This window comes from Lynx rufus, unplaced genomic scaffold, assembly GCF_022079265.1.
Source record: "Lynx rufus isolate CCGP_SWC_20201006 ecotype Redwood Valley unplaced genomic scaffold, mLynRuf1.p SCAF_7, whole genome shotgun sequence".
NCBI classification, from domain to species: domain Eukaryota; kingdom Metazoa; phylum Chordata; class Mammalia; order Carnivora; family Felidae; genus Lynx; species Lynx rufus.
In genome coordinates, this window is record NW_025814889.1 from 41,181,024 (window position 1) to 41,204,408 (window position 23,385).

Genomic DNA, 23,385 nt, shown 5'->3' on the forward strand with positions numbered 1-23,385 from the left:
CTCTTTCTCAGCTCTCGTCTTCCTTGCCTGTCTCCTGTCTGTGTGCCAGTCTCTCTGGTCCTGCCTCTCTTCCTCTTCCTCCCTGCCTTGCTCCCTCTCTGTCTGAGTGGGCTCTCTCCTCCGCCTCTGGCCCTGGCCCTGGGCTGTGTCCGTCCCAGGGACTGCAGGGCTCCAGGAGGTCTGGACGGCCTCCTGCTCCCAGCTCCCAGGTTGTGGCTGGACTGGGACTGGTTCCTTTCCAGTTGAATCTGGCAGCCGAGCCTCTCCTCCCCCTCACCTGACAGGTGCAGCGGCCCAGCCAGGGAGCCCGCCCGCCAGGCTGGGATGGAAGTGACAGAAGCCTCATTAGCATCTCAATTAAAGGTGAGCAGGGCAGGGGGAGGGGCAAAGGAGGAGTCTGAGCTGAGAGTTCTCCAAAGGGAGGAGGGCTCCTGAGGGCAGGTGCCCCAGAAGTGTGGGACTGGAGGAGGTGGGTGCTCCCCCCCCCCACCTAGAAGAGTAACGGCCCTGGGGGCTGACAGGCAAGGAGACCTGAGACAAAAGGGCAGGGGGAGGGCCAGAGATCTCAGACAAGGAGAGAGATCCTGAACACAAAGCCAGGAGGGCAAAACAAAGAAAAAAGAACCAGCCAGGATGAGGGAGACTAAGGCAGGGGAGACCAGAACAGGGAAGGCAGAAAAAGGGAGATGGATGGAAGAAGACAGGATGAAGGCCTGGGAGGGAGGGCTGGAGGAGAGGCTGAGAGAGGAGGGTGAAGGGGGTGGAGCCAGGAGACTGAGGGGATGAAGCCCCAAGTGGGCTTCCAGGAGCTGGGTCCCCTCTCTGGGCACTCCTTCCAAAGGCACCCACAGGTCAGCCTCACCCCCAGGTCTTATAGAAGAAGAAGGGGTATCTACTCAGTAAAGTGGGGACACCTCCTGGCCCCACTGGGCACTGGGGCACAAAGCGCCCCTCTGCCTCTCCCTCCTGGTCCATCCTTCTCCCTCCTGACTCCTCACTGCCACCCCTTACCTCGTCCAGGCCAGGGAGGGGCCCAAGTGAGGCTGGAGATTGGGCGGGGCCCTGGGACATTCTGTTCTTTTTTACACCATTGGCTGCCAGGCCAGGAATGTGTAATGTCCCCTGTTGTGGTCACGGGGTTGCAGGAATGTGGTCACCGAGAGGCAGCACAGGGGCCAGGCAGGGCACCTGGGCACAGACCTGGAGCCTGAGGAGCTCTAGGGACAGTGGGCCCTGAGCGAATAGGGAGGGATGTAGGCAGCACCGGGTGTCGGGAAGGAGGAAGGTGGGCATGGCCCAAGTGGACACCAGCCCTGGGAAGAGGGAAAGGCTCGCTGGTAGGGGCTGTGTTTTTCCTCCAGTATCTCTGCTCCGAACTTAATCCAGCAAGAGGATAAAGAGTGAAGCGTAAGCAGTGAGCACACAGAAAGGGAAGGGTCAGAGAGAGGGCCCAGAGACAGCCCAAGGAGGTACAGGAGCCCCAACCACACAAGCCAGGCCCCGCGCCTGATGGTAGGAGGTCAGCCACAGCGGACCCTCACCGGAGGCACCCGGGGGAAGCCGGCCTGGGATGTGCAGACACAGGCCCAGCCTGAGCACTGATGGAGAGTGGCGGAAGAAGGCAGTCATGCTACATAAGATAAGGACTCTAGTGGCAGAGATAAGAAGTAAGTGCTGAGGGAGCCTCGGGGTGGCAGGCAGAGGCACTCACCCTGAGGAGACTCAGGAAGGCTTCCTGGAGGTCACATCTCAGCTGGGTCTTGAGGAACACCAAGGGGTGTACCAGACAAGTAAGAGGGAAGCGGGGTACTCCAAATTCAGGGTGCAGCTGGGCCCTGCGGCTTCCTCTTAGGGCAGAAGGTCTCCTGTGGCCTCTTAAAGTGAGAGCTGCTGTCAGCCAGGATTCCAAACCCGGTCCCATCACTCCCCTTGATGCCTGCTGGGAACACCCTCCTGGGAAGGGAAAGGCTGGTTTTTCCTTCATTTTCGAGATGAAGAAACCGACCCTCCATAAAGAGAAGCCAGTTTTCTGAGGGCACAGAACGAAACAGCAGACGAGAGAAACACAAAATCAGAATTCTTTTCCTGAAGGGATGTCTACTTAGGACGTTTGCCATTTATTTCCCATGACAAACCAGCCGCAGACTCATGGGGAACTGGAGCCCCCCTGTACCTGGTTTTGAAACCTAGGAGCTTCAAACGCAGAGTTCATGGGCTCATCAGCAATCTGGGTCCTGGCTTATCTCCCCAGCTCTGTGGAAAGCTCTCTACACTGACCCCACATTCCCACAGGACCCAGACAGCCTTAGAACCCCTATTCTCCCCGGAGCCAGGTTCTTAAACAAATGGAGTACACAGCACCCTGCCTGTTTGATCTCAAAGGTTAGGAGAGGCACCTCCCTGCCTTTTCTGTTTGCTAGCTGGTGTCTGAAATCCAACCACGGGCTCAAAGCAGCACAGCAAATAGTTCTCATCTCAAGGGCTCTGTGAGAAGAATCACAAGGACGGGTCTGGGCTGAGCCGGAGCACGTGGACGTGGTGTCCCCAGAAGTGCCTGTCAGTGTACGGGGGCAGTGGGTGGGGGGAAGCCCATGCTCAGGGAAGGTCCATTCTAGATCTGGAATGGACCAGAGCAAGTTTGTTGTGAGAAACACAGAAATCTGCACTTCTGTCACGGCTCCATTTTAAGTGTTATCTTTGAAAGTGCAGAAATAATGCCCAAATACATTTTTGCCACAATGCGACTTTCCAACAAGACAGAAATATACAGAAGAGCAAAAGCTTCCCTTTGTCCCATTCCCTACCCACCCCTCAGGCCAAGGAGGGCTGTTGAAATCGGTATATCCATCTGTATCTTTTGTGTGCTTTTATAAAATTATATGCATTTCTTTACATTTATACTTTTTTTCATAAACGGGACCATATTATAGGTATTCTGTGACTTCCATTTTTGCCTTTAAACTATGTGACTTTGGAAAAGGCACTATACCTCTCTGGGCTCCTGCGTTCTGATCTGAAAAGTGAAATGGCAGGGGGAAGGGAGAGTGAGGGTCCCAGATGGTCCCAAAAGCCCTTTCCAGTTGACTGTGCATTAACCCTTGCTTAACACAAGAAAGAACTGAGGCCCAGAGGAGTGAGGAGTTAGGAGTGGGGCCAGATGGAGAGCTGAGTTTCTCCTTTCCATGTTCAGTGCTGCTCCCCTGACTTCCAGAGAAGTGGACTCTTGCTCTGTGGGGTCCCACGGCCCTGTGGTCCTTGTTTTGGAAGCTTCCCCAGCATTGGAAAATGCTCTCCCAGACCGGAGCTGTTCCTTCCCTCCTGGCACTAGCCATGCCCTAACCCTATGTGGCCATAAATGTGCAAAGGCTACAGGGAGAGAAGTGAAATAGGGAGTCTGCGATGGGATGAGGGTCATGAGTTCAAAGGGGCTTACTGCCTCTTGCTCTCTGGGGAACAGAAGATGATGGAAATAATCACTTTCTCTTCCACACTGCCAGAGAGAGAGAGTCTTGTTGAGAATCTATGGCCGCACTTACCACTGTATATGATTACTAGCCTAGTATGTGCATGTGTGCGTATACACAGGTCATACTATGAGTTCTCTGAGAACAAGCTCTAGGCTTATTCATCTTGGTCGTCCCACTGTCTAGTGGTCACTATTTGTTGACCCAATCTGCAGAAGATGGCAGAATGAGCATCTTAAGACTCAAGATTTATCTTCGGCAGAGAGTGATGTGCTATGAGAAAGCATCTCCATTGAACATCCTAATTTCCTCTGATAACTCATTAATTTGTCATCTACTAATTTGCCTGAATTTCCTTCATTTTTTCCATTTCTAGGGTAAAAAATGAGTCACTCAATTAAATGCAGCTCTTTATTCTTACTACTTGGAATTAATGAGCCTTTCAACACCGGGCTGCCCACTGTGGAAAACAGTGGGCTTTCTATCTGCACTTATATGGTGGGAATGACCAGAAAATTCCTCCATACCACTCCTACTCTAGTCACCTGGCAGGAGGCTTAGAAGTTCACCATTAGAAGTTTATTCCTTTGGGTCAAGGCAGGATTTCTCCACCTCAGCACAACTGACATCTGGATAATTCTTTGGGTTTATTTAAAGGGATGGTCCCCAATGAAAATGCAAAGTCTCCAGAGAAGGATGACCCCCTCACCCATGACACATCTCTCCGTATTTACCAGACCCTTTCTGAGAGCACCAGTTGGCTAAGAACTGTGTGGGAAAGAGTATCCAGAAGAATCCATTCCCACCAGGCACCCTTTTTGGATTCTTCATGGACCTCTGGGAAGGAAGATCTCTCAGCAGTCCTCTCGGAAGAAGGCCAAACATTCTGGGAATCTGTGGGGTACTCAGTCCAGCCCTGGTGCTGCCCAATGGAAATGAGCTTCAAGGAAGCTGGCAAAGAACACAAAGAAAAAGAAACCAAGACAACGCCCTGCCCACAAAGAATTCATGGATCCCCCTGTGAGTTTCCTTCACCCTCCTGGAGAAGGTTGGGTAGGCATAATAACCATTTATTGCTAAGACTTATCAATTGTGGTCCAGCTTAGAAACAGCAAACACTCTTAAGTCTTCCAAATGGAAGAAAGTTAACCCAAGAAATTGGTACACGGGTGATGAAAGAGATGAGAAGCCAACGGGGGACAGCGAGGCAACCCAGAAAACAGCAAAGCAGGAAGCAGCTACATCTCTAGGGCTGGAAGGACAGCACGGTAATTAAGCATCATAGACCCAGAGGCCTCCTGAGTTATTTGGCAGGAAGTAAATAGTGGGGACTGCCTGACAGGAGATGGGATTATGAAAGGAGGGAAGGAAGAAACACAGGCAAACACAGGTGATATCCGACGTCCGAAAAGCAAAGAGAGACAGAGAAATAGCCTGGCTTCTTTCCTCCTCCCACCTACCTGTCCTTCACTCACCTGTCTTCCTATTGGCTGAAACTACCCAGAAGCCCGAGGAAAAAGGAGTCTGGGAAATGTAGTTCCCAGCAGTGATACAAAACAGCAGAGGAAGAGGGGAGGACAGATCTGTAAGCAAACCAGCAGTTGACTGGCAAATACAAAAAAAAAAAAAGAGGCCCAGAGAGGGGAAGTGTCGGGACCAGGATTAAAGTCCAGATCTGAAGGCTCTTTCTTTAGGACCCAGAGACTCCTTGAAGGCTGAAGTGACAGCATGAGATTGGCAGCAGAAAGGATACAGTTCAGCCAGCTGTGGTTAAAAAAGATCTGAGATAGGGCTTACCTGTGAAGCAGGAGCCTTTTGAAGTACAGGAAATGTTCTGGGGGAGATACACAAGAACATACAAAAGTGAAAACTCATTGATCTGTATCCATCAGATCAGTGTCCTTCAAGCATTTCACTGTTTATAAGTTATACCTCAATAATAAAAAAGAGAGAGAGATCTCTTTTCGATAAAATCCTATAATATTTTCAAACGAAATGATATATGTCTGGGATTTGCTTCAAAATAATTAAGAGGAGATCAGAAGAATGGAGGAGGGCTGTGTGGGAAGAAATAAGACTGGCCATGAGCTGAAGCTGGAGTTCACAGTATTATTTTCTCCTTGTGTGTGTGTGTGTGTGTGTGTGTGTGTGTGTGTGTTGTGAATTTCCATAATAAAAAGGAAAAGGAATCTAAGGCCACTGCATGCACATACCTGTATGCATTGAAGAGCTCAGTGGTGAGTCCAGTCTCAGCCCCCAATTCCCTGGACTTTGAAAGAGCGGCAGCCCTGAGCAGGGTGTGCTCCTCTGGTATTTCTTCCCCTTCCGGGCTGCCTGGGACCGTCCATATAAACATTTGCCTGCAGAGTACAGGTCTGAGGTCTGCACCAGGAGAGGAGAGTGAAATATCTAAACTCAGGCAGGAATGAGCTTGGGACCCAGAAATCGGGAACTCTGGAGTCTAGGCTAGTCCTGCCGCAGACTGGCTATGTGATGTGGACAAGGCATCATCGTTTATTCCATAAACATGTACTTGGTATGGGCCAGACTCGGCCAAGCACTGAGACCCAGTCCTAAAGATCCAGTCTAGGCCATTGCACAGCTCACAGCCTGGTGAGGCAGGAAAGAATAAGCCCAGACCGCTGTCTGTGTGGCATCTGTGCAGCCTGGGGTGGGGGTGTATCCCAGAGCCCGTGCGAGCCTCAAGGACGGGTGGGAATTCGCCAGGAGCACAGCAACTTTAAGACCAGAGAGCCTGGCATAAGGGGGCATGGCAGGGGCTGTTGTTAACGGGTTGCCAGGAAATGGTGGGAAGAAAGCGGGCAGGGACTAGACCAAGCCCCCCGGAATCCTGGTCTCTCTCTATGTGGCACCCTCAGCCTCCATCTTCTCACGATTAAGGCAAAGCGGCTGGACTGGTGGTCTCTCAGCTTCCTCCAGTTCAGAAGGATTCAGAGGCTCCTTCCTGGGTGAGGAAACTGGGACTGAAGACTGTGGCTACCCAGCTCCGGTGCAGCCGCCCCTATTCATGGGGAATTTGGTCTACGTGGTCCTCCGTCGTCAAAGGACAGGGGAGCAGAGGCCACACCACTCTCTGCAGTGTCTTGTAGATGACCTGTGCCCACTAATGTGTGCACTGGGGTGGATCAGGGGACGGAAGGGCTGGCTGGCTTGTTATTCCTCTGCAGCTTATCTTTAAAAGTCACACAACGGGGCAGGAACCCCCAGGAGTCCAGATGGATGCCAACTGGGACTTCTGGTTCCCAGATGCTGCAGCTGGCTGGCCGTGGGCCTCGGAGGGTGTCTGCGCTCTCCGTGTCTGCCGTTCACAGGCCCTTCCACTTTGAGATCTGGCACCCGGCTGGACCCAGCTCCGGCTCTCCCTCTGTTCCGAGTCAGCTCTGCCCTGCTCTCGGAGGCCCATCTGGGCACCGTCCACTGGCTCTGTGGCCCATTCCCACCTAGCGGTCCTCCCCTCCCGGCCAGGCTTCCGAAGAAGGGAGGAGGCCCGGTTCCGGCCCTGCTGCCCTCACGTGCTTTCCCGGCCGCCCCCTCCCGCCCTGCATCGGGGCGGCCAAGCCTGTTCCTCTTCCCCGATTGCGACAGCTGCCTCTGCTCCCAGCGCTCCCTGTCCCCGCCCCGAGGCCGGCTTGCTCCACTCCCACTTCCTGAGCCCGGCTCTTGGAGCCCTGGAGGCCAGGCCAGGCCCGGGCGCTCGGCCCCAGGGGCACGTCAGCCCGAGCCTTGTCCCAGACCCTGGGCTCAGGGGGAGGTCGCTGCCACCACTGCCCGGGACGTGCAGGCCTCCCACCTACCCCCCAGGCCTCCACCCATCTGGCCGACTGGCCGACTGGCCGCCATGCGCCTGCCGTGGGCCGCCTCCCCCTGCGGCCTGGCCTGGGGGCCACTCGTCCTGGGCCTCTGCAGTCTCCTGGCAGCATCCCAGGCCCCACTGATGAGGGAGGGGCCCGCGCAGGTGGGTGAGGGCAGACTCGGGAGGGGAAGCGGGGTCTGGGCAGCCCTCCCTCTAGTCCCTCTGCCCTCCCCAGGTGCCCCCTGGACAATTCTCCCCCCACCTCCATCTCCCCTTGAAGGCGCCCCCATACCACACGGAGAACCAAACGTGCCAGGACCGGGAAAAGGAGTACTACGAGCCCAAGCATCGGGTCTGCTGCTCCCGCTGCCCCCCAGGTGAGACCGGAGGGCCACAGGACGCCTGGGACGGGAGGTGGGTTACAGGGCACTCCAGCCCACCTTTACCGCCTCAGAGGGGAGACAGACACCATCGCCCCGGGAAAGGAGAGGCATTTCTCCTGCATCGGGAAAGCAGCCGGCCATCCGTCGGAAGTGGCCCCCAAGAGGACAGGGTCACACGGCAGGCAGGCAGCAGAGGTGAGGGTGGGAGCCCCGCTCCCCTGACACCCGGATCGCTTCGCTCACATCCTAGGCACACGTGTCTCAGTGGAATGCAGCCGCGGCCAGAACACAGTTTGTGCCATGTGCCCCGAGAATTCCTACAATGAGCACTGGAACCATCTCTCCTTCTGCCAGATGTGCCGCCCCTGTGACCAGAGTGAGTGGCCGTGTGCCCGGGGAGGCTGGGATCTCCTGGAGTGCAGCCCCTCCACCGAGCTCCCCTGTCTGTCTCCCCACCAGTGCTGGGCTTCGAGGAGACTGTGCCTTGCACCAGCAAACAGAAAACCCAGTGCCGCTGCCAGCCCGGAATGTTCTGCGTGCACTGGGACACCGAGTGTGTGCACTGCGAGCCACTCTCCAACTGCCCACCTGGCACTGAGGTGGAGCTCAAAGGTCAGAGGCCACTGTGGGCAGAAGGCGGGGAGGAGACTGGGTGCCAGTGATCTTGAATGGGGGCCGGGAGCGCGTACTTCATCTGTGGGGAGCCCCCAGGTAGTTCTCTTTGACATATAGAGCTTCCTCTCCCTCCCAGGGCTAAAGGCCCACAGAAGGGGTCTGCAGAGAAATGGAACGGGGACAGGGGACAGATTCGGGGCCTCAGAAGGAGGCTTCTCTCAGCTCAGGGAGGCTCGGGCCAGAGGAAGATCAGGAAAGGTGCTACGGGCAGGGAGGGCCATTCAGTGGGAATAAAGGAAACTCACAGCGTGGAGAGACGCCCCTTGTCCACTCACCCTGGCTGGCCTTGCTTTTCTCTTGCCAGATGAAGTCACGGAGGCTAAGAGAAACTGTGTTCCCTGTAAGGCAGGGCACTTCCAGAATACCTCCTCTCCCAGGGCCCGCTGCCAGCCCCACACGAGGTGAGTGCACCCCCACCATCCCAGAAGTCCCAGCTGCTGACCACCCTTATGCTCGCATGCATGGGCTAGCCTCCACTTCCAGCCCTGTGCCCGCTTGAATTGGGCTTCCCTTTCCTTCACAGGTGTGAGGAACAGGGTCTGGTAGAGGCAGTTCCAGGCACTGCCCAGTCTGACACCAGCTGCAGAAATCCACTCGAGTCCCCTGAGATGCCAGGTGAGGAGTCTGGGGCCCAGGGGCACATGGGGGGAATCTGGGAAAATGTCTTCATTTCTCCCAGCTAAAAAGATGGGGAAAAGATTAATCCTTCTCTCTCAGAATTGGGGCAAGCAGAAAAGTTCCCTAAGGAAAAATTGGAGTATCCCTAGGCCAGCTTGATATACACATTCTTTTTAAGTTATGTGTTATACATATAACTTGTAAGTTACATGTACTATTATGCCAAGGAACACTCCTACCCTGAGATGTAATTGTAACTGACATTACTGTCCTCGTCTTGGACATGCCACCATCATATAACCCACTTACCAGACCAAAAATCTCTTTACTAGATTACACACTTTCATTATTAGAGTGTTCATCCCACATTTGACTCTGTTTTGTTTGTTTCTTTTCTGTGACGTTGCTGGTTTCCTAGCCTAACAGATGATTAAGGGGTATTTCTAATAACTGTAAACATGATTAGCGGGGAGAGAGTTTATTAACTTTTTAAAAATTACCAAATATTTATAATTATGGCTTTCATTTATTGAGAGCTAGGGCATCAGGCACTCTACCAGCACTTGACAATCACTAGCTCATGTAATCTTTTTAATGACCCTGTAAAGTACAGCTGACCCTTAACAACATGGGTTTCAACTGAGCGGGTCGCTTATATGCGGCTTTTTTTTTTTTTCAATCAATACGGAACATTACTATACATGTATTTTCTCTTCCTTATGAGTTCCTTAATAACATTTTCTTTTGTCTAGCTTACTTTATCACGAGAACACAGTATATAATACATAACATATAAAAGATGCATGAATCAAACTGTGTTATTGGTAAGATTTCTGGTCAACAGTAGACTATTTGTAGTTAAGGTTTGGGGGAGTCAAAAGTTAGACGTGGATTTTCGACTACACGGGGGTCAGCGCCCCCAACCCCCACATTGTTCAAGGGTCAACGGTAGTTCTATTATTATCCTCACTGAGGACAGGAGGAAACTGAGGCTGAGAGGTTATGGGACTTGGCCCAGATCACTCACTGGTATCTGATATTACAAAGACCTGTACTCAGTTCTTTCTTACTCCAGAGCGTGTACCATAATGCACGCACACCATAGAAAATTAGAAAATTCAGAGAAACAGGGGCACTGGGCTGGCTCGGTCAGTTAAGCGTCTGACTCTTCAGCTCAAGCCATGATCTCACAGTTTGTGAGTTCGAGCCCCTCATCCCTGCTTGGGATTTCTCTCTCCCTCTCTCTCTGCTCCTCCCCACTTGCACACGTGCTCTCTCTCAAAAAATAAATAAACACTAAAAATTTTTTTAAAAAAAAGAAAATTCAGAGAAGTAAAACTAAAAACCACTCACAGGACCATCACTTAGCATATCCACTCTTAACATTTTTTAATATATCCTGCCAGACATTTTTCAATGGATGTCTATATATAGAATTGGTTTTCTAAAAGTGGAGTCATTTGAATATTTTGTCACTTGATTTTTCATTCAGCTATATCATCTTTTTCCTTGTCCTCTTAGTACTTTTTAACCATGTATCAAATACAACTGGCACTTTAGAGCTGGAATTTTTTTTTTAATTTTTTTAATGTTTATTTATTTTTGAGAGAGAGAGAGAGCACGAGTCGGGGAGGGGCAGAGAGAAAGGGAGACACAGAATCGGAAGCAGGCTCCAGGCTCTGAGCTGTCAGCACAGAGCCTGATGCGGGGCTTGAACGCACGGACCGAGATCATGACCTGAGCCAAAGTCAGACGCTTAACCAACTGAGCCACCCAGGCGCCCCTAGAGCTGGAATTTTAGACAGTAGGTACCAAACCCCCCTCATTGTATCTTTGAGGAGACTGATGCTCCAAGAGGTAGAATGGCTTAAAAAGTCACCCAACTGGGCCGGGACACAGACATCTCAGATGCCAGGTCCAGTTTTTTCCCACACCTCCCATTCTGTGCTCCCTCAGGCCCTAGGTTTAGGTGGATCAGAAAGGGCCAGCTCCCAGTATACAAATGTCCAAGTCTTCCTGACCTTCCCCAGGTGCAACTGATGGGTGCTCTAGACTCTTCTGTGAAAGACAGAAATTATCCACTGCTACATACCAAGACCTGAGAATCCCAGCTCCCAGCCTCCCTTCCTTCCCCTCCTGGAGCCTGCCTTGAGCCAGGGGGTGGAGACTTTGCAAGCCCCACTCCCCCACCCCTGTAAACACCCCCACAGAGACAGAGGGGCAATCTCAGCTCCTATAGCAGCCTCTCTCTAAGATGGTCACGTCCACAGAAATGTGGCTCTATCCTGTGGCCTGAGTCTGCTTACAAACCCAAATCCCACCTTCCCCGTACTGCCTTCCACCCCCACTTCCAACCCTGGAAAACCAAGTGCCCACACTCCTGTCCTCACCCACAAGACTGCCCCCGTCCTTGGTCTCTACATGGTGGCCACCATCCATGCCCTCCAGAGATCTCCACCCTCGCTTGAGTTTCCCCCGGCAGTCAGGAGGGCCTGCCCCAGTCCAACTTAGTTCCCCTTCTCTGTAACCCAAGGGAAGTTTCTCCAATTCTGCCTTTAGGAACTGCAGTGGGTCTAGAAGGGAAAAGCTGCTGCCGCCCCTTTTCTCTGAGTTGTCCAGAGGACCAGAAAGCTGTTCCTTAGCTTCCCTCCCCTCTGCCCTTCCTGGGGTCGTCACAGCTGTTCCGTCTGCTGTCCTGGCAGGAACCGTGCTGGTGCTGGCCATCCTGCTGCCGCTGGCCTCTCTCCTGTTCCTCACCACGGTCCTGGCCTGCTCCTGGAAGAGCCACCCCTCTCTCTGCAGGAAGCTGGGTAGGAAGGAGCTGGATGCTGGCAGGGACGCAGGCCTGGCCGGCCGGCCGTCCCCACCTGACGGGGAAGGGGGTTTGGAGGGAACAGTCAGCTTCCCCAGGGCTAACCCTTCTGTCCCTCCACACCCTTAAGACTCCCAGTGCCTGCCCTCAGCATGGACATCATCTCCATCCAGCACCCCCATTCTGAGGCTGGAGATAAGGGCAAAAATAGCGTGTTCCTTCTGTGACCCCAGGGTGGGGAGCAACATCGTGGTGTGGGGGAAGGGTGAAAGCCATACCGGAGGCTCCACACCCTTTTAATTTTCCATTGCAGGATCCCTGCTCAAGAGGCGTCCAGAGGTAATGGGGGAGGCTGAGAAGGCCACAAGGAGGGGTAGACGGGGATACGTGAACAGGTGGGGTAGGCAGGATAAGAGTGTGCAGGCTTCAGTATTCATTCGGCTAATAACTGATTGAGTATACCATGTGTCAGATACCATTCTGGGCACCACAGATATAGCAGTGGGCAAAACAAATTACCTACCCTCCTGGAGTTACATGCCAGCGGAGCAAGAATAAAGTTAGACAAACATTTATCAGGTAGTGATAATTGGTAAATAAAGCGTGGTAGTGGGACAGTGAATGACAGTGGCAAAGGATGGGGGTATGTTATCTTTGAGTGGACAGAGAGGGCCTCTCTGATAAACAGATATTTGAGCAGAGAGCTGAAGAAATGAGGGAGCCAGCCATCAGAATATCTGGGGGAAAGCGCCCCAGGAAGAGGGACATCAAGTGCAAAGGCCCTGTGGCAGGGAGCAAGAAGTGGAAGAGAGAACAATGAGCTGCCTAAGCGTGGGGTGGGGTGTGGGAATTAAAGAACGATGGAGTCTGAGGCCCATGTCATTGGTTGGTTCTCTGCCTCTCTCCTGCAGGGAGAGGAATCAAATCCTGCTGATGGAAGTTGGGAACCTCCAAGGGTCAACCCACATTTCCCTGACCTGGTAAAGCCACTTCTGCCCTTCTCTGGAGACTTGGCCCCGGCCTCGGCCAGGCTCCCAGCAACCCCAGGCTTGGAGGAAGAGGTGCTACAGCAGCAGAGTCCTCTAAGCCAGGCCAGGGAGCTGGAGGCTGAGCTCCCAGAGCAAGGCCAGGTGGCCCATGGTGAGCATGGGGCAGGCAGGAGGGAGAAGAGGGGGCATGGAAGGGTGGGGTGGGAGGGATGGTGTGCAAGAGGAGAAAGTGAGCCAGACAGAAGCAGAGCAAAACAGAGACTCCAACAGCTAGCCATCGGCCCCTCTCACTCTGCTTCCCTTCCCACAGGTACCAACGGCATTCATGTCACCGGCGGGTCTGTGACTGTCACTGGCAACATCTACATCTACAACGGGCCAGTACTGGGGGGAGCACGGGGCCCTGGAGACCCCCCTGCTCCCCCAGAACCTCCATACCCCACCCCTGAAGAGGGTGCCCCAGGCCCCCCCGGGCTCTCTACACCCTACCAGGAGGATGGCAAGGCTTGGCACCTGGCTGAAACAGAGACACTGGGGTGCCATGCCCTCTAACAGGGCCAAGGACCCAATTTGTCCCCCATGCCTCTTGGTGTCTGGGAAAAGCCAGGAGAAGGGAGGTGCAAGAGCATCTTCTCCCTGCGGCTGCCCTACCCACACAGGACTGACAGAGGGCCTGGATAGGGCCCCTGAGAGGCAGACCCTGAGGGGCCGGGCCTGAGACACATCTCTGAGAGCAGGGCCGGGCACTGGCTGGGTATGTGCGTGCCACAAGACTCTCACCGCCTCCTGTGCAGGCCTGAGACTTCACTGCAGACCCTCCTGCCCGCCGGGGCTGTACTGGCCCGGCTTCGGGCACGGACAGGGCAAACGATGCTAACTGCTGCCCGCCACGGCATTCTGCACCCTAAGCAGGGCACAGAAGGAGGACAGCCACATGGCCACTTGCGAGGACATCAGCGGGACCTCCAGCAGATTCGTGGTGCTCATCCCCAAGCTTCAGAGGCCCTTTGAGAGCCCACACTTCACATGGACTGAAGTAGACCCTGTAGAAGATGGAGTTACATGGAGGACCACCCCTCCCCTCTCCTCCTAGAAAGGGAGTCACTAAAAACTGGGGGTTTGGATACAGTTACTAGGTAGAAGGGAGAGTTTTGGAGGGAGAGGAAAACGGCAAGTGTATTTATAAATTGTAACCACATGCAAATAAAGAGGAGATCGAGACCTAGATCACTCATTTTCTTGGGGTTTACATAGAAACACTATTGCATTGGGGCAATGTCAAAGGCAAAGGTCAAAACATTAAAATATAATCCTACAAAGGTATTTCAATGAGAGGCTGGTGTCTGTAATTCAGGTGATAACTGTATTAGCCGGCCATCCCTGACAAGGTGCCAGATGGTGTTCTAAATGCTTTACAATAGAGGTGCCCGAGTGGCTCAGTTGGTTAAGCGTCTGACCCTCGATGTCAGTTCAGGTCATGATCTCACGGTTCGTGAGGTCAAGTCCCACGTCTGCTGTCAGTGCAGAGCCTGCTTGGGATTCTCTCTCCCTCTCTCTGCCCCTCCCCGGACACACGTGAAGGATCTCTCTCTTTCTCTCAAAATAGATAAATAAACATGAATAAGTAAATAAATGCCTTATACTATTAACGTATGTTACCCTCACAACATCTCTCTGAGATAGATAGTATTACTACTCGCATTTAACTATTGGGGAAACTGAGTCACAGACAGGGTAAATGACTTACCTAATTCAGCTGCAAATGGCAAAGCTGGATTTGCACCCCGTTAGGCCGTAGGGGCCTCTTGGGTAAAAACTTCACACACCATACCCTTACAGAGTTTCTCCAAAAAGGGGTTTAAAAATGGGCTGGTTTTCTCAAATAATCAGACCTGCTTCATGTTCTGCAGGCATATTCAATCTCAGCCAACTCTCCTACCCGCAGCCACAACGCAAAGTGAAAGAGTGTTCTTTCCACAAGGCCGGTCAAAGGGAAAGATACGCACATTAGCCCTAAAATGTGAAATATTCTTCCCATTCTGTTGGGGAAGAGATCTGGGCCAGCCTCCTTCCACTCGCAAGGCACACTCCTGATTTTTCCTTGTTTATTCTCTTTTGCCTTATTTAATTTTTCTCAAATAGAACTTTAAATCTCCTCCAGCTCTATTATTAGAAAACGTCTGGGCCCAGAATTTGTCTACCTCACTGCCTGGTAGAGACAACCTGAACTTGAACGATTGGGAGGAAAGCAGCTGCCAGCGGACAGCTCCTTCCATAAAAGGCCACCAGCTAGGTCTGATGTTGAGAACATTGTTGCTGGGGCTCATCAAGATGGTGTGGCTACAGGGGCCATCTGATCCGACTGAGTGGATGGGTTATTTAAGGTTGACCATGAAAACATTAGACCCAAATTCCTTTCTTGACAAGTAAGTCATCATGAGCTGTATCTTCACGAGTTAATGCCCCGCTCTGCCAGTATGCCAGAGCCAGACAACATGAATCCTTGATAATCGTTCAAGGTATTTAGATTTAAAAAAAAAAAAAAAAAAAAAAGTATACAGTTTTCAACAAAATAAAAGGAGGAAACGTCTTTTAAAGAAATGGTGCTGAGGCCCAGTCCTAGGTGACACCATTCAAATTTAGGACTATATCAGCCCGTGTTAATTTGTTAGGGCTGCCATAACAAAGCCCAGCAGACTGGATGGCTTAGAGAACAGGACGTTATTCTCTCACGGTTCTGGAGGCTAAAAGTCCAAGATCAAGGTGTCAGCAGGACTGGTTGCTTCTGAGGTCTCTGTCCTTGGCTAGCGGATAGCTGTCTTCTCCCTGAGTCCTCACATGGTTCTGGCTTTTGTATGTCTGTGTCCTAATCTCCTCCTCTTATAGAGACACCAGTCAGATTGGATTAGGGCCCACCCTAATGACCTCACTTTAATTATCTCTCTCTCTTTCTTTTCTTTTTCTTTTTTTTAATTTGAGAGAAACAGAGAGAAAGAATCCCAAGCAGGCTCTGCGCTCAGTGTAGAGCCCGACACAGAGCTTGATCCTGGGATCATGACCTGAGCTGAAATCAAGAGTCGGATGCTCAACCAACTGAGCCTCCCAGGTGCCCCCAATTTAATTATGCCTTTAAAGACAATCTCCAAATACAGTCACATTCTCAGGTACTAGGGCCTAGGATTTCAACGTATGCATTTCAGAGGACATAATTCACCCTATAACACTGCCCATGATTATCTATGTTGTCCTTGGGTAATTAAGTTGTGTTTTTTTTTTTTTTTTCCAAAAGATGGAGTGGTTCACATTGACAGCTGTGATGAATTCTTTCTGCAGCATATGCAACAGACTTCCATACCTTTCCTAGAAACAGACCCTTATTTCTGTACTAGGGCAGAGAGTCCATGATATTAGGAAGGGAGGCCCCTTCCCCAATCACAAGAGCCAGTAAGCCCATTACCTTTTGCCAGGTTTAGGATGGGCATGAGATCCATTTCTGACCAATGACATGTATAGTGAAGTCTTCCTTCCCAGGACAAAAAACATCATAAGTTTTTGGCTTCCCTTGTCCTTCCTTTCGTGTTTGGGGAATGTTTGTGTGAGAACATGATGCCTATCTTGCTATCTTGCTTGGGGCAGCCATCTTGCTGTCATGAAGGAAAGGTCATGGAGTTAAAAAGCCAATCCTCTGAGGATGGAGGTGTTGGAAGAAAAGAAAAGAACATGGTTCATGAGGCATTCTTTTTTGTGTAAACCAGAGTAAGTTAAGTTTTCTTTTTCTTTTTTAATTTTAACTTTATTTATTTCCTTTCTTGGGGTAGGTAATTTATTCACATGGCTCAAAATTCACAAAGTATCAAAAAGTAAATGGTGAAATGTCTCTTCCACTCCTGACCCTCAATCACCAACTTGCCCTCCCTGGAAGCAAACAATGTTACTGTTTCTGATGCTTTTCCAGAGGTAATTTACAAATACCTACACATATATTCCCTTCCTCCTTTTTCCACAAATGGTAGCACATTCTCTGTATATCCTTCCCCCGCCTTTTTCATGTATCAAATTAGCTTGGCCATAATTACATATCAGTATCAAAAAGCTTCCTCCTTAATTTTTATATCTGCATCTGCAAAGTATCCCATTATATGGCTGCTCCATTTAACTAGACTTCTTTGAGGCTTTTTAATTCACTTCCAATCTTTACTATTAAGAACAATTCTGGGTGCCTGGGTGGCTCAGTCGGTTAAGCAACCGACTTCCACTCAGGTCGTGATCTCACGGTTCCTGAGTTCCAGCCCCGCGTCAGGCTCTGTGCTGACAGCTCAGAGCCTGGAGCCTGCTTCAGATTCTGTGTCTCCTTCTCTCTCTGCCCCTCCCCCACTTGAGCTCTTTCTCTCTCTCTCAAAAATAAGTAAATGTAAAAAAAAAAATGAAAAAAAGAACAATTCTACAATAATAAACTATGTCATTTTGCACATGTGCGAATATTGCTTTCAAAAAATGCTAGAAATAAAATTTGGGGTCAAAAAAATTGGGGATCACAGGCAGATATATTTTATTTTGATAAATATTACCAAATTGCCGTCCGTAGAGACGGAACATCAGCTATTTTTAAGTGTCCATTTCCATGTGCAAACACCAACTTTGGTGTGTTATCAAACATTTGAGGTCATCAAAGGTGAAAAATGTTAGCTCAGTGTAATTTTTGTTTGCATCTTTTTTTTAAGTTTATCTATTTATTTTGAGAGTGAGAGAGAGAGAGAGAGAGAAGGAGGGGCAGAGAGGAGAGACAGAATCCCAGGCAGGCTCCGTGCTGCCAGCAAAGGCAGAGCCCAGCTCAGGACTCAAACTCATGAACTGTGAGATCATGAGCTGGGCTGAGATCAAGAGTTGAGATTAAGAGTCCGATGCTGGGGCGCCTGGGTGGCTTGGTCGGTTAAGTGTCCGACTTTGGGACTTCGGCTCAGGTCATGATCTCACGGTCCGTGAGTTTGAGCCCTGCGTCGGGCTCTGTGCTGACCGGTCGCTCAGAGCCTGCAGCCTGTTTCAGATTCTGTGTCTCCCTCTGTCTCTGCCCCTCCCCTGTTCATGCTCTGTCTCTCTCTGTCTCAAAAATAAATAAACGTTGAAAAAAAAATTTTTTTAAAAAGAGTCCGATGCTTCACCAATTGAGCCACGCAGGCACCTCTTATATGCATTTCTTATTGTGACTGACAATTTTCATTTCATTGTGAGTGAACGTTTTCATTACATTAGAGTCATTTGTAAACTACTTTCCACTGTCTGGTCATCTCTCTTACTATTTTTCTGTTGGGCAATTTTCAAATGTAATCTTGCTATCCCCCAAATCACCTATTGAACAATGATTTTTTTTTCTTTACTAACTGGAAACACTACCATTATCGTAAACCAGGTTTGTGTAAGAACTTGAGTTTACTTCTGGATTTTCAAGGCTCCTCTTCTGATCTTTTTAATTTGCTAGTTCCACAGTCTTTCCATTTTTTAGCTTTATATTTTAATATATATTAGAGCTCCTTTTAATCTCCTTTTTTAGAATGTTCCTGATTATATTTTCTAATTTCTTTTTCCGAATGAACTTTAAGATCAGCTTATTTAGTAACCCTCCCCCAAAAAACTTCTATTGGTATTTGTATTGAGCCTTACCAAACTTCTAGATTACTCAGAACTAACATTTTCCTGGTACTAGTCTTCCTTTCAAAAACATGGTAAGTTTTTTTTTTTAACATTTATTTTTGAGACAGAGAGGGACAGAGTGTGAGTGGGGATGGGGCAGAGAGAGAGGGAGACACAGAATCTGAAGCAGGCTCCAGGCTCTGAGCTGTCAGCACAGAGCCCGATGTGGAGCTGGAACTCACGAACCATGAGATCATGACCTGAGCTGCAGTCGGATGCCCAACCGACTGAGCCAACTAGGCGCCCCGAACATGGTAACTTCCTGTGTATCGATTCCTTTTGTATCCCTCAGTGTTTTAATGTTCAATTTTTTTTTAAATATAGATCTTGAGTATTTCTTGTTAAGTTCATTCCTAGGTGTTTTATCTGTGTAAGTGTCATGGAAATGAGATCTTTTCTTAGTTTTTTTTTTTCTGTTTTTTTTTTTTACCCAGCTACCTACTCAATTCTCTTCTCATCTATAGTAATTTTTCATTTGATTCTCTTACACTATCACCTATAATAAATAATATGAAATTAATCTCTGCTGTCTAATTTTTATACTTCTAATACATTTTAATCTTGTCTAAATACATTGCCTAGTACCTTTAGAACAGTGTTAAATAGTAATGGCATTAATGAACATCATTGTCTTGGTCCTGATTTTAATGAAAATGTCCCCTTTGAGCAGAAGTTACAATAGATGTGTTTATTTTATTATGCTAAGGAAGTGCCCATCCGTATTTCACTGAAGTTTTAAATTAACAATGGATATTGAATTTTTACAAGAGGAAAACAAATGTCATTTAAAATTCTGCAGAGATGATTACACCACTTTTCTCCTTAAATCTATCAATCTGATGAATTGCATAAGTCAGTTTCCTAATACTAAACTATCTTTACTTTTCTGGAATAACCCACACTTGATCTTGTTGTTTTCTTTTAATGTACCTTTGGGATCCTGTTTGCTAAGATTTTATTCAGATTCTCATAAATGAGCTGAGCCTGTACTATTAGTCTATTTTATGTTCTTCATTGCTTTATAATTATATTTATATTTCTGACATAACAGTTCATCCTTAAGGAGTTATACCTTAGAGTTAATTTAGTTTAATATCTAGGATGGCCAACCTTTCACCTTCCCCCACCCCAGTGTCAACACGTCCCCCATCCATGCTGCTGCTCAGCACAGAGCCGTGCCATTCATGTTAGATCTTTTTCTAGGCATCTGTTCATTTTTATGTGCTTATCATGAAAAGATTTACTTGTTACAAGTAACATACCTCTGATATCCTCAACTTATGAACTGACCTTCAAAACACCTGTTTGCGGGGCGCCTGGGTGGCTCAGTTGGTTGGGCGTCCGACTTCGGCTCAGGTCATGATCTCATGGTTTGTGAGATCGAGCCTCACGTCCGGCTCTGTGCTCACAGCTCAGAGCCTGGAGCCTGCTTCTGATTCTGTGTCTCCTTCTCTCTCTGCCCATCCCTCGCTTGTGCTCTCTCTCTGTCTCTCAAAAATAAATGTCAGGGGCGCCTGGGTGGCGCAGTCGGTTAAGCGTCCGACTTCAGCCAGGTCACGATCTCGCGGTCCGGGAGTTCGAGCCCCGCGTCAGGCTCTGGGCTGATGGCTCAGAGCCTGGAGCCTGTTTCCGATTCTGTGTCTCCCTCTCTCTCTGCCCCTCCCCCGTTCATGCTCTGTCTCTCTCTGTCCCAAAAATAAATAAACGTTGAAAAAAAAAATTTTTTTTTAAATAAATAAATAAATGTCAAAAAAAATTTTTTTTTAAAACCAAAAAACACCTGTTTGATAAAGGGGCTTGTCCGGTAAAATAGGGTGATTCACGCAGAAGCCATTCCAGAGCAGTAAGACCTCAAAAACACAATTATTTTTACACTCAAGGCCTAAAGCCTCCCTTTGGATTAGTCCATTTATGAAAGCTCTATCAGCATTGTCCAACAGAACCTTCTGTAATGATAAAAATCATTAACTGTGCTGTCCAATATGGTAGGTGCCAGTCACATCTGGCTAATGAATGCTTGACATGGGATTAGTGCAATGGAAGAACTGAATCTTAAATTTAATTTTATTGTATTTTTTAAAGATTTTTTTTTACCTTTTTTTTATGTTTATTTATTTTGAAAGACAGCCATGTGCCAGCAAGCAGGGGAGGGGCAGAGAGGGAGAGGGAGAATCTTAAGCAGGCTCCCTCCCTAGCGCAGAGCCCGACAGAGGTCTCAGTCTCATGACTGTGAGACCATGACCTGCATGATCCACCCAGGATCCTGAGCCACCCAGGTGCCTGTTATTCTTTTTTATTTCACATTTTATTTTTTTAAAATTTTTTTTTCAACGTTTATTTATTTTTGGGACAGAGAGAGACAGAGCATGAACGGGTGAGGGGCAGAGAGAGAGGGAGACACAGAATCGGAAACAGGCTCCAGGCTCCGAGCCGTCAGCCCAGAGCCTGACGCGGGGCTCGAACTCACGGACCGCGAGATCGTGACCTGGCTGAAGTCGGACGCTTAACCGACTGCGCCACCCAGGCGCCCCTATTTCACATTTTATTAAGTCATAAGATACATAAGGTAAAGTACATAGACTGTACTGATCTTAAGTGTATAACCTGAAGAACTATTACGTACGTACAGACTCATGTTGCCATCCCAGAAAATCCAGAACATTTTCAGTACCCTAGAAGAAGACATCACATCCCTCCCCCCTCAGTAATCCTTACTGCTTGGGTCTCAGTTACTATTCTGGGAGACATATAATACATTTGAGATACAGGATATCTCCAGAGATATTCACTATTTAATTTAATGACTTACCCCCAGCTATTAGTCTTGCCTATGCTTGAACTACATATAAATGGAATCATGTCATATTAACCATTTTGTGTCTGACTTCTTTTAATCAATATCCTGTTTTTGAGATGTATCCTTGTTGTTGCTAGCATCAGGTGCTTGGTTTCTTTTTTAAATTGTCTCATGTAGTATTCCACTGTATAAATACACCTAAATTTATCCATTCTCTTGGTTCTTTTTGACTTGTCTCGTTTCAAATTTTCAGCAATTGTGAATAAAGTTATTACAAATATTCTTGTACATGTCTTTTTAGAGACACTCATTTTTCTTCAGTATATACTTAGATGTAAAATTGCTAAATCATAAGGTAGAAATATGTATAGTTTTAGTTAATACAGCTAAAACATTTCTAAAATGATGCAATTTACAATTCCCCCTGCAATGCGTGAGCGTTCCGTTGCTTCACATATTTACCCAAACTTGGGATTGTCATTCACCTTCATATTAGCCACTTTAGGGCATCTGGGTGGCTCAGTCGGTTTAGCGTCTGACTTTGGCTCAGGTCATGATCTCACGGTTCGTGAATTTGAGCCCCTGTGCTGTCAGGACAGACCCCACTTCAGATCCTCTGGCCCCCCCTCTCTCTCTGCCCATCCCCTGCTCCCACTTTTTCTCTCTCTCTCACAATAAATACATAAACTTAAAAAAGATATCAGCCACTTTAATGAGTATATTTCTCACCGTGGGGTTTCTTTTCTCATAAAATTATTTACTTTGGAATAATTATAGAACTACAGAAAAGTTGCAATGATTGTAACTTTGCAGAGAGTTTTGTTATCCCTTCACCCAGCTTCTTTTATTTTAATATCTTACATACTCATGATTTGTTAGTTCAAACTAAGAAATTAACATTGTTGGGGCGCCTGGGTGGCACAGTCGGTTAAGCGTCCGACTTCAGCCAGGTCACGATCTCGCGGTCCGTGAGTTCGAGCCCCGCGTCAGGCTCTGGGCTGATGGCTCAGAGCCTGGAGCCTGTTTCCCATTCTGTGTCTCCCTCTCTCTCTGCCCCTCCCCCGTTCATGCTCTGTCTCTCTCTGTCCCAAAAATAAATAAACGTTGAAAAAAAATTAAAAAAAAAAAAGAAATTAACATTGTTAATACTAATTAAGCTATAGACTTCATTCAGATTGCACTAGGTTTTCCCTAATGTCCTTTTACTGGTCCAGGATCCAATCCAAGTTACTACATTCTATTTAGTGGTCATAACCCTGTAGTCTTCTCTGAAAAACCATTTCTTTCCTTGTTTTCTTCCCTCATTTTTTCCTTGTCAGTTTTGAAGAGTACTAATCTGTTACTTTACAGGATGTCCTTCACTTTGGGTTTGTCTGATGTTTTCTCATGATTAGAAACTGTCGGGGCGCCTGGGTGGCACAGTCGGTTAAGCGTCCGACTTCAGCCAGGTCACGATCTCACGGTCCGTGAGTTCGAGCCCCGCGCCAGGCTCTGGGCTGATGGCTCAGAGCCTGGAGCCTGTTTCCGATTCTGTGTCTCCCTCTCTCTCTGCCCCTCCCCCGTTCATGCTCTGTCTCTCTCTGTCCCAAAAATAAATAAACGTTGAAAAAAAAAAAAATTTGAAACTGTCAAACCGCCCTTCCGCGTGCCTATAGTATACCCTTTGGTATTTCTTCCTGCAGTGAGAGTTCCGTTGTTCCATCCCATGGGGTGGTGGTGGTGGTGATTTTTAGCAATTCTGGAAGGTGAACACTGGTACCTCATTGTGATTCTAATTGCATTTCTCTATGACAAATGTTGACCATCTTTTCATATGCTTACTTGCCACCCATATATCTTATTTGTTGAAGAGCCTTTTTACATCTTTTGCCTATTTTTAAATTGGGTCAGTTGTTTTTCTTATCACCCTTAAGAATTCTTTATGTATTCTGGATGCAAGTCTGTTATCAGATATGCGATCCGCAAATATTTTCTCCTAGCCTGTGGTTCGCCTGTTTATTCTCTTAACATATCTGTCACAGAGCAAAGTTTTTCAATTCTGATATGGTCCACTTTATCAATTTTTTTACTTTTATGGGTTGCATTTTTTAAAGTAATCTATACACTGAACATGGTGCTCAAACCTACAACCCCAAGATCAAGCTT

General features: G+C 48.5%; 2 protein-coding genes across 12 annotated transcripts in view; one reads left to right on the plus strand and one right to left on the minus strand.

Moving 5' to 3' along the window:
- Nucleotides 1-23,385, minus strand: part of SCNN1A (sodium channel epithelial 1 subunit alpha) — an 85,904-nt gene that overhangs the window by 23,175 nt on the left and 39,344 nt on the right. For 3 of the 9 annotated variants that reach the window (XM_047066772.1, XM_047066775.1, XM_047066771.1), the window contains 2 exons: nt 5,678-5,846; nt 5,262-5,298 (listed from right to left, as the gene is read on the minus strand). In XM_047066772.1, the coding sequence (XP_046922728.1) occupies nt 5,262-5,298; nt 5,678-5,846 (206 nt within the window). Of the gene's footprint in view, nt 1-1,711; nt 1,875-4,198; nt 5,633-5,677; nt 5,847-23,385 lie in introns of those variants that run through there. The other 6 variants (XM_047066774.1, XM_047066773.1, XM_047066777.1 and 3 more) reach the window with 5 other exon arrangements.
- Nucleotides 137-13,980, plus strand: LTBR (lymphotoxin beta receptor). 3 transcript variants are annotated; one of them, XM_047066783.1, is made up of 10 exons: nt 137-363; nt 7,514-7,655; nt 7,912-8,037; nt 8,121-8,273; nt 8,641-8,737; nt 8,860-8,951; nt 11,657-11,764; nt 12,080-12,105; nt 12,678-12,906; nt 13,066-13,980. In XM_047066783.1, exons 1-10 carry the CDS (start codon nt 325-327, stop codon nt 13,305-13,307), a joined length of 1,254 nt encoding a protein of 417 aa, XP_046922739.1. In that variant the 5' UTR covers nt 137-324; the 3' UTR covers nt 13,308-13,980. The 3 variants fall into 3 exon arrangements, with proteins under 3 accessions (XP_046922739.1, XP_046922740.1, XP_046922738.1); XM_047066784.1 differs by having other exon boundaries at nt 141-363; nt 7,559-7,655; XM_047066782.1 differs by lacking the exon at nt 137-363 and adding an exon at nt 6,616-7,440 and having other exon boundaries at nt 7,559-7,655.

What these genes read in the sequence shown, in the direction of transcription:
- LTBR (XM_047066782.1), top strand. Translation starts at nt 7,324, where the DNA reads ATGCGCCTGCCGTGGGCCGCCTCCCCCTGCGGCCTGGCCTGGGGGCCA. An exon ending in GTGCCGCCCCTGTGACCAGA is followed by an intron (nt 8,038 to 8,120) that starts GTGAGTGGCCGT and finishes TCTCCCCACCAG; the next exon opens with TGCTGGGCTTCGAGGAGACT. An exon ending in TGCTCAAGAGGCGTCCAGAG is followed by an intron (nt 12,106 to 12,677) that starts GTAATGGGGGAG and finishes TCTCTCCTGCAG; the next exon opens with GGAGAGGAATCAAATCCTGC.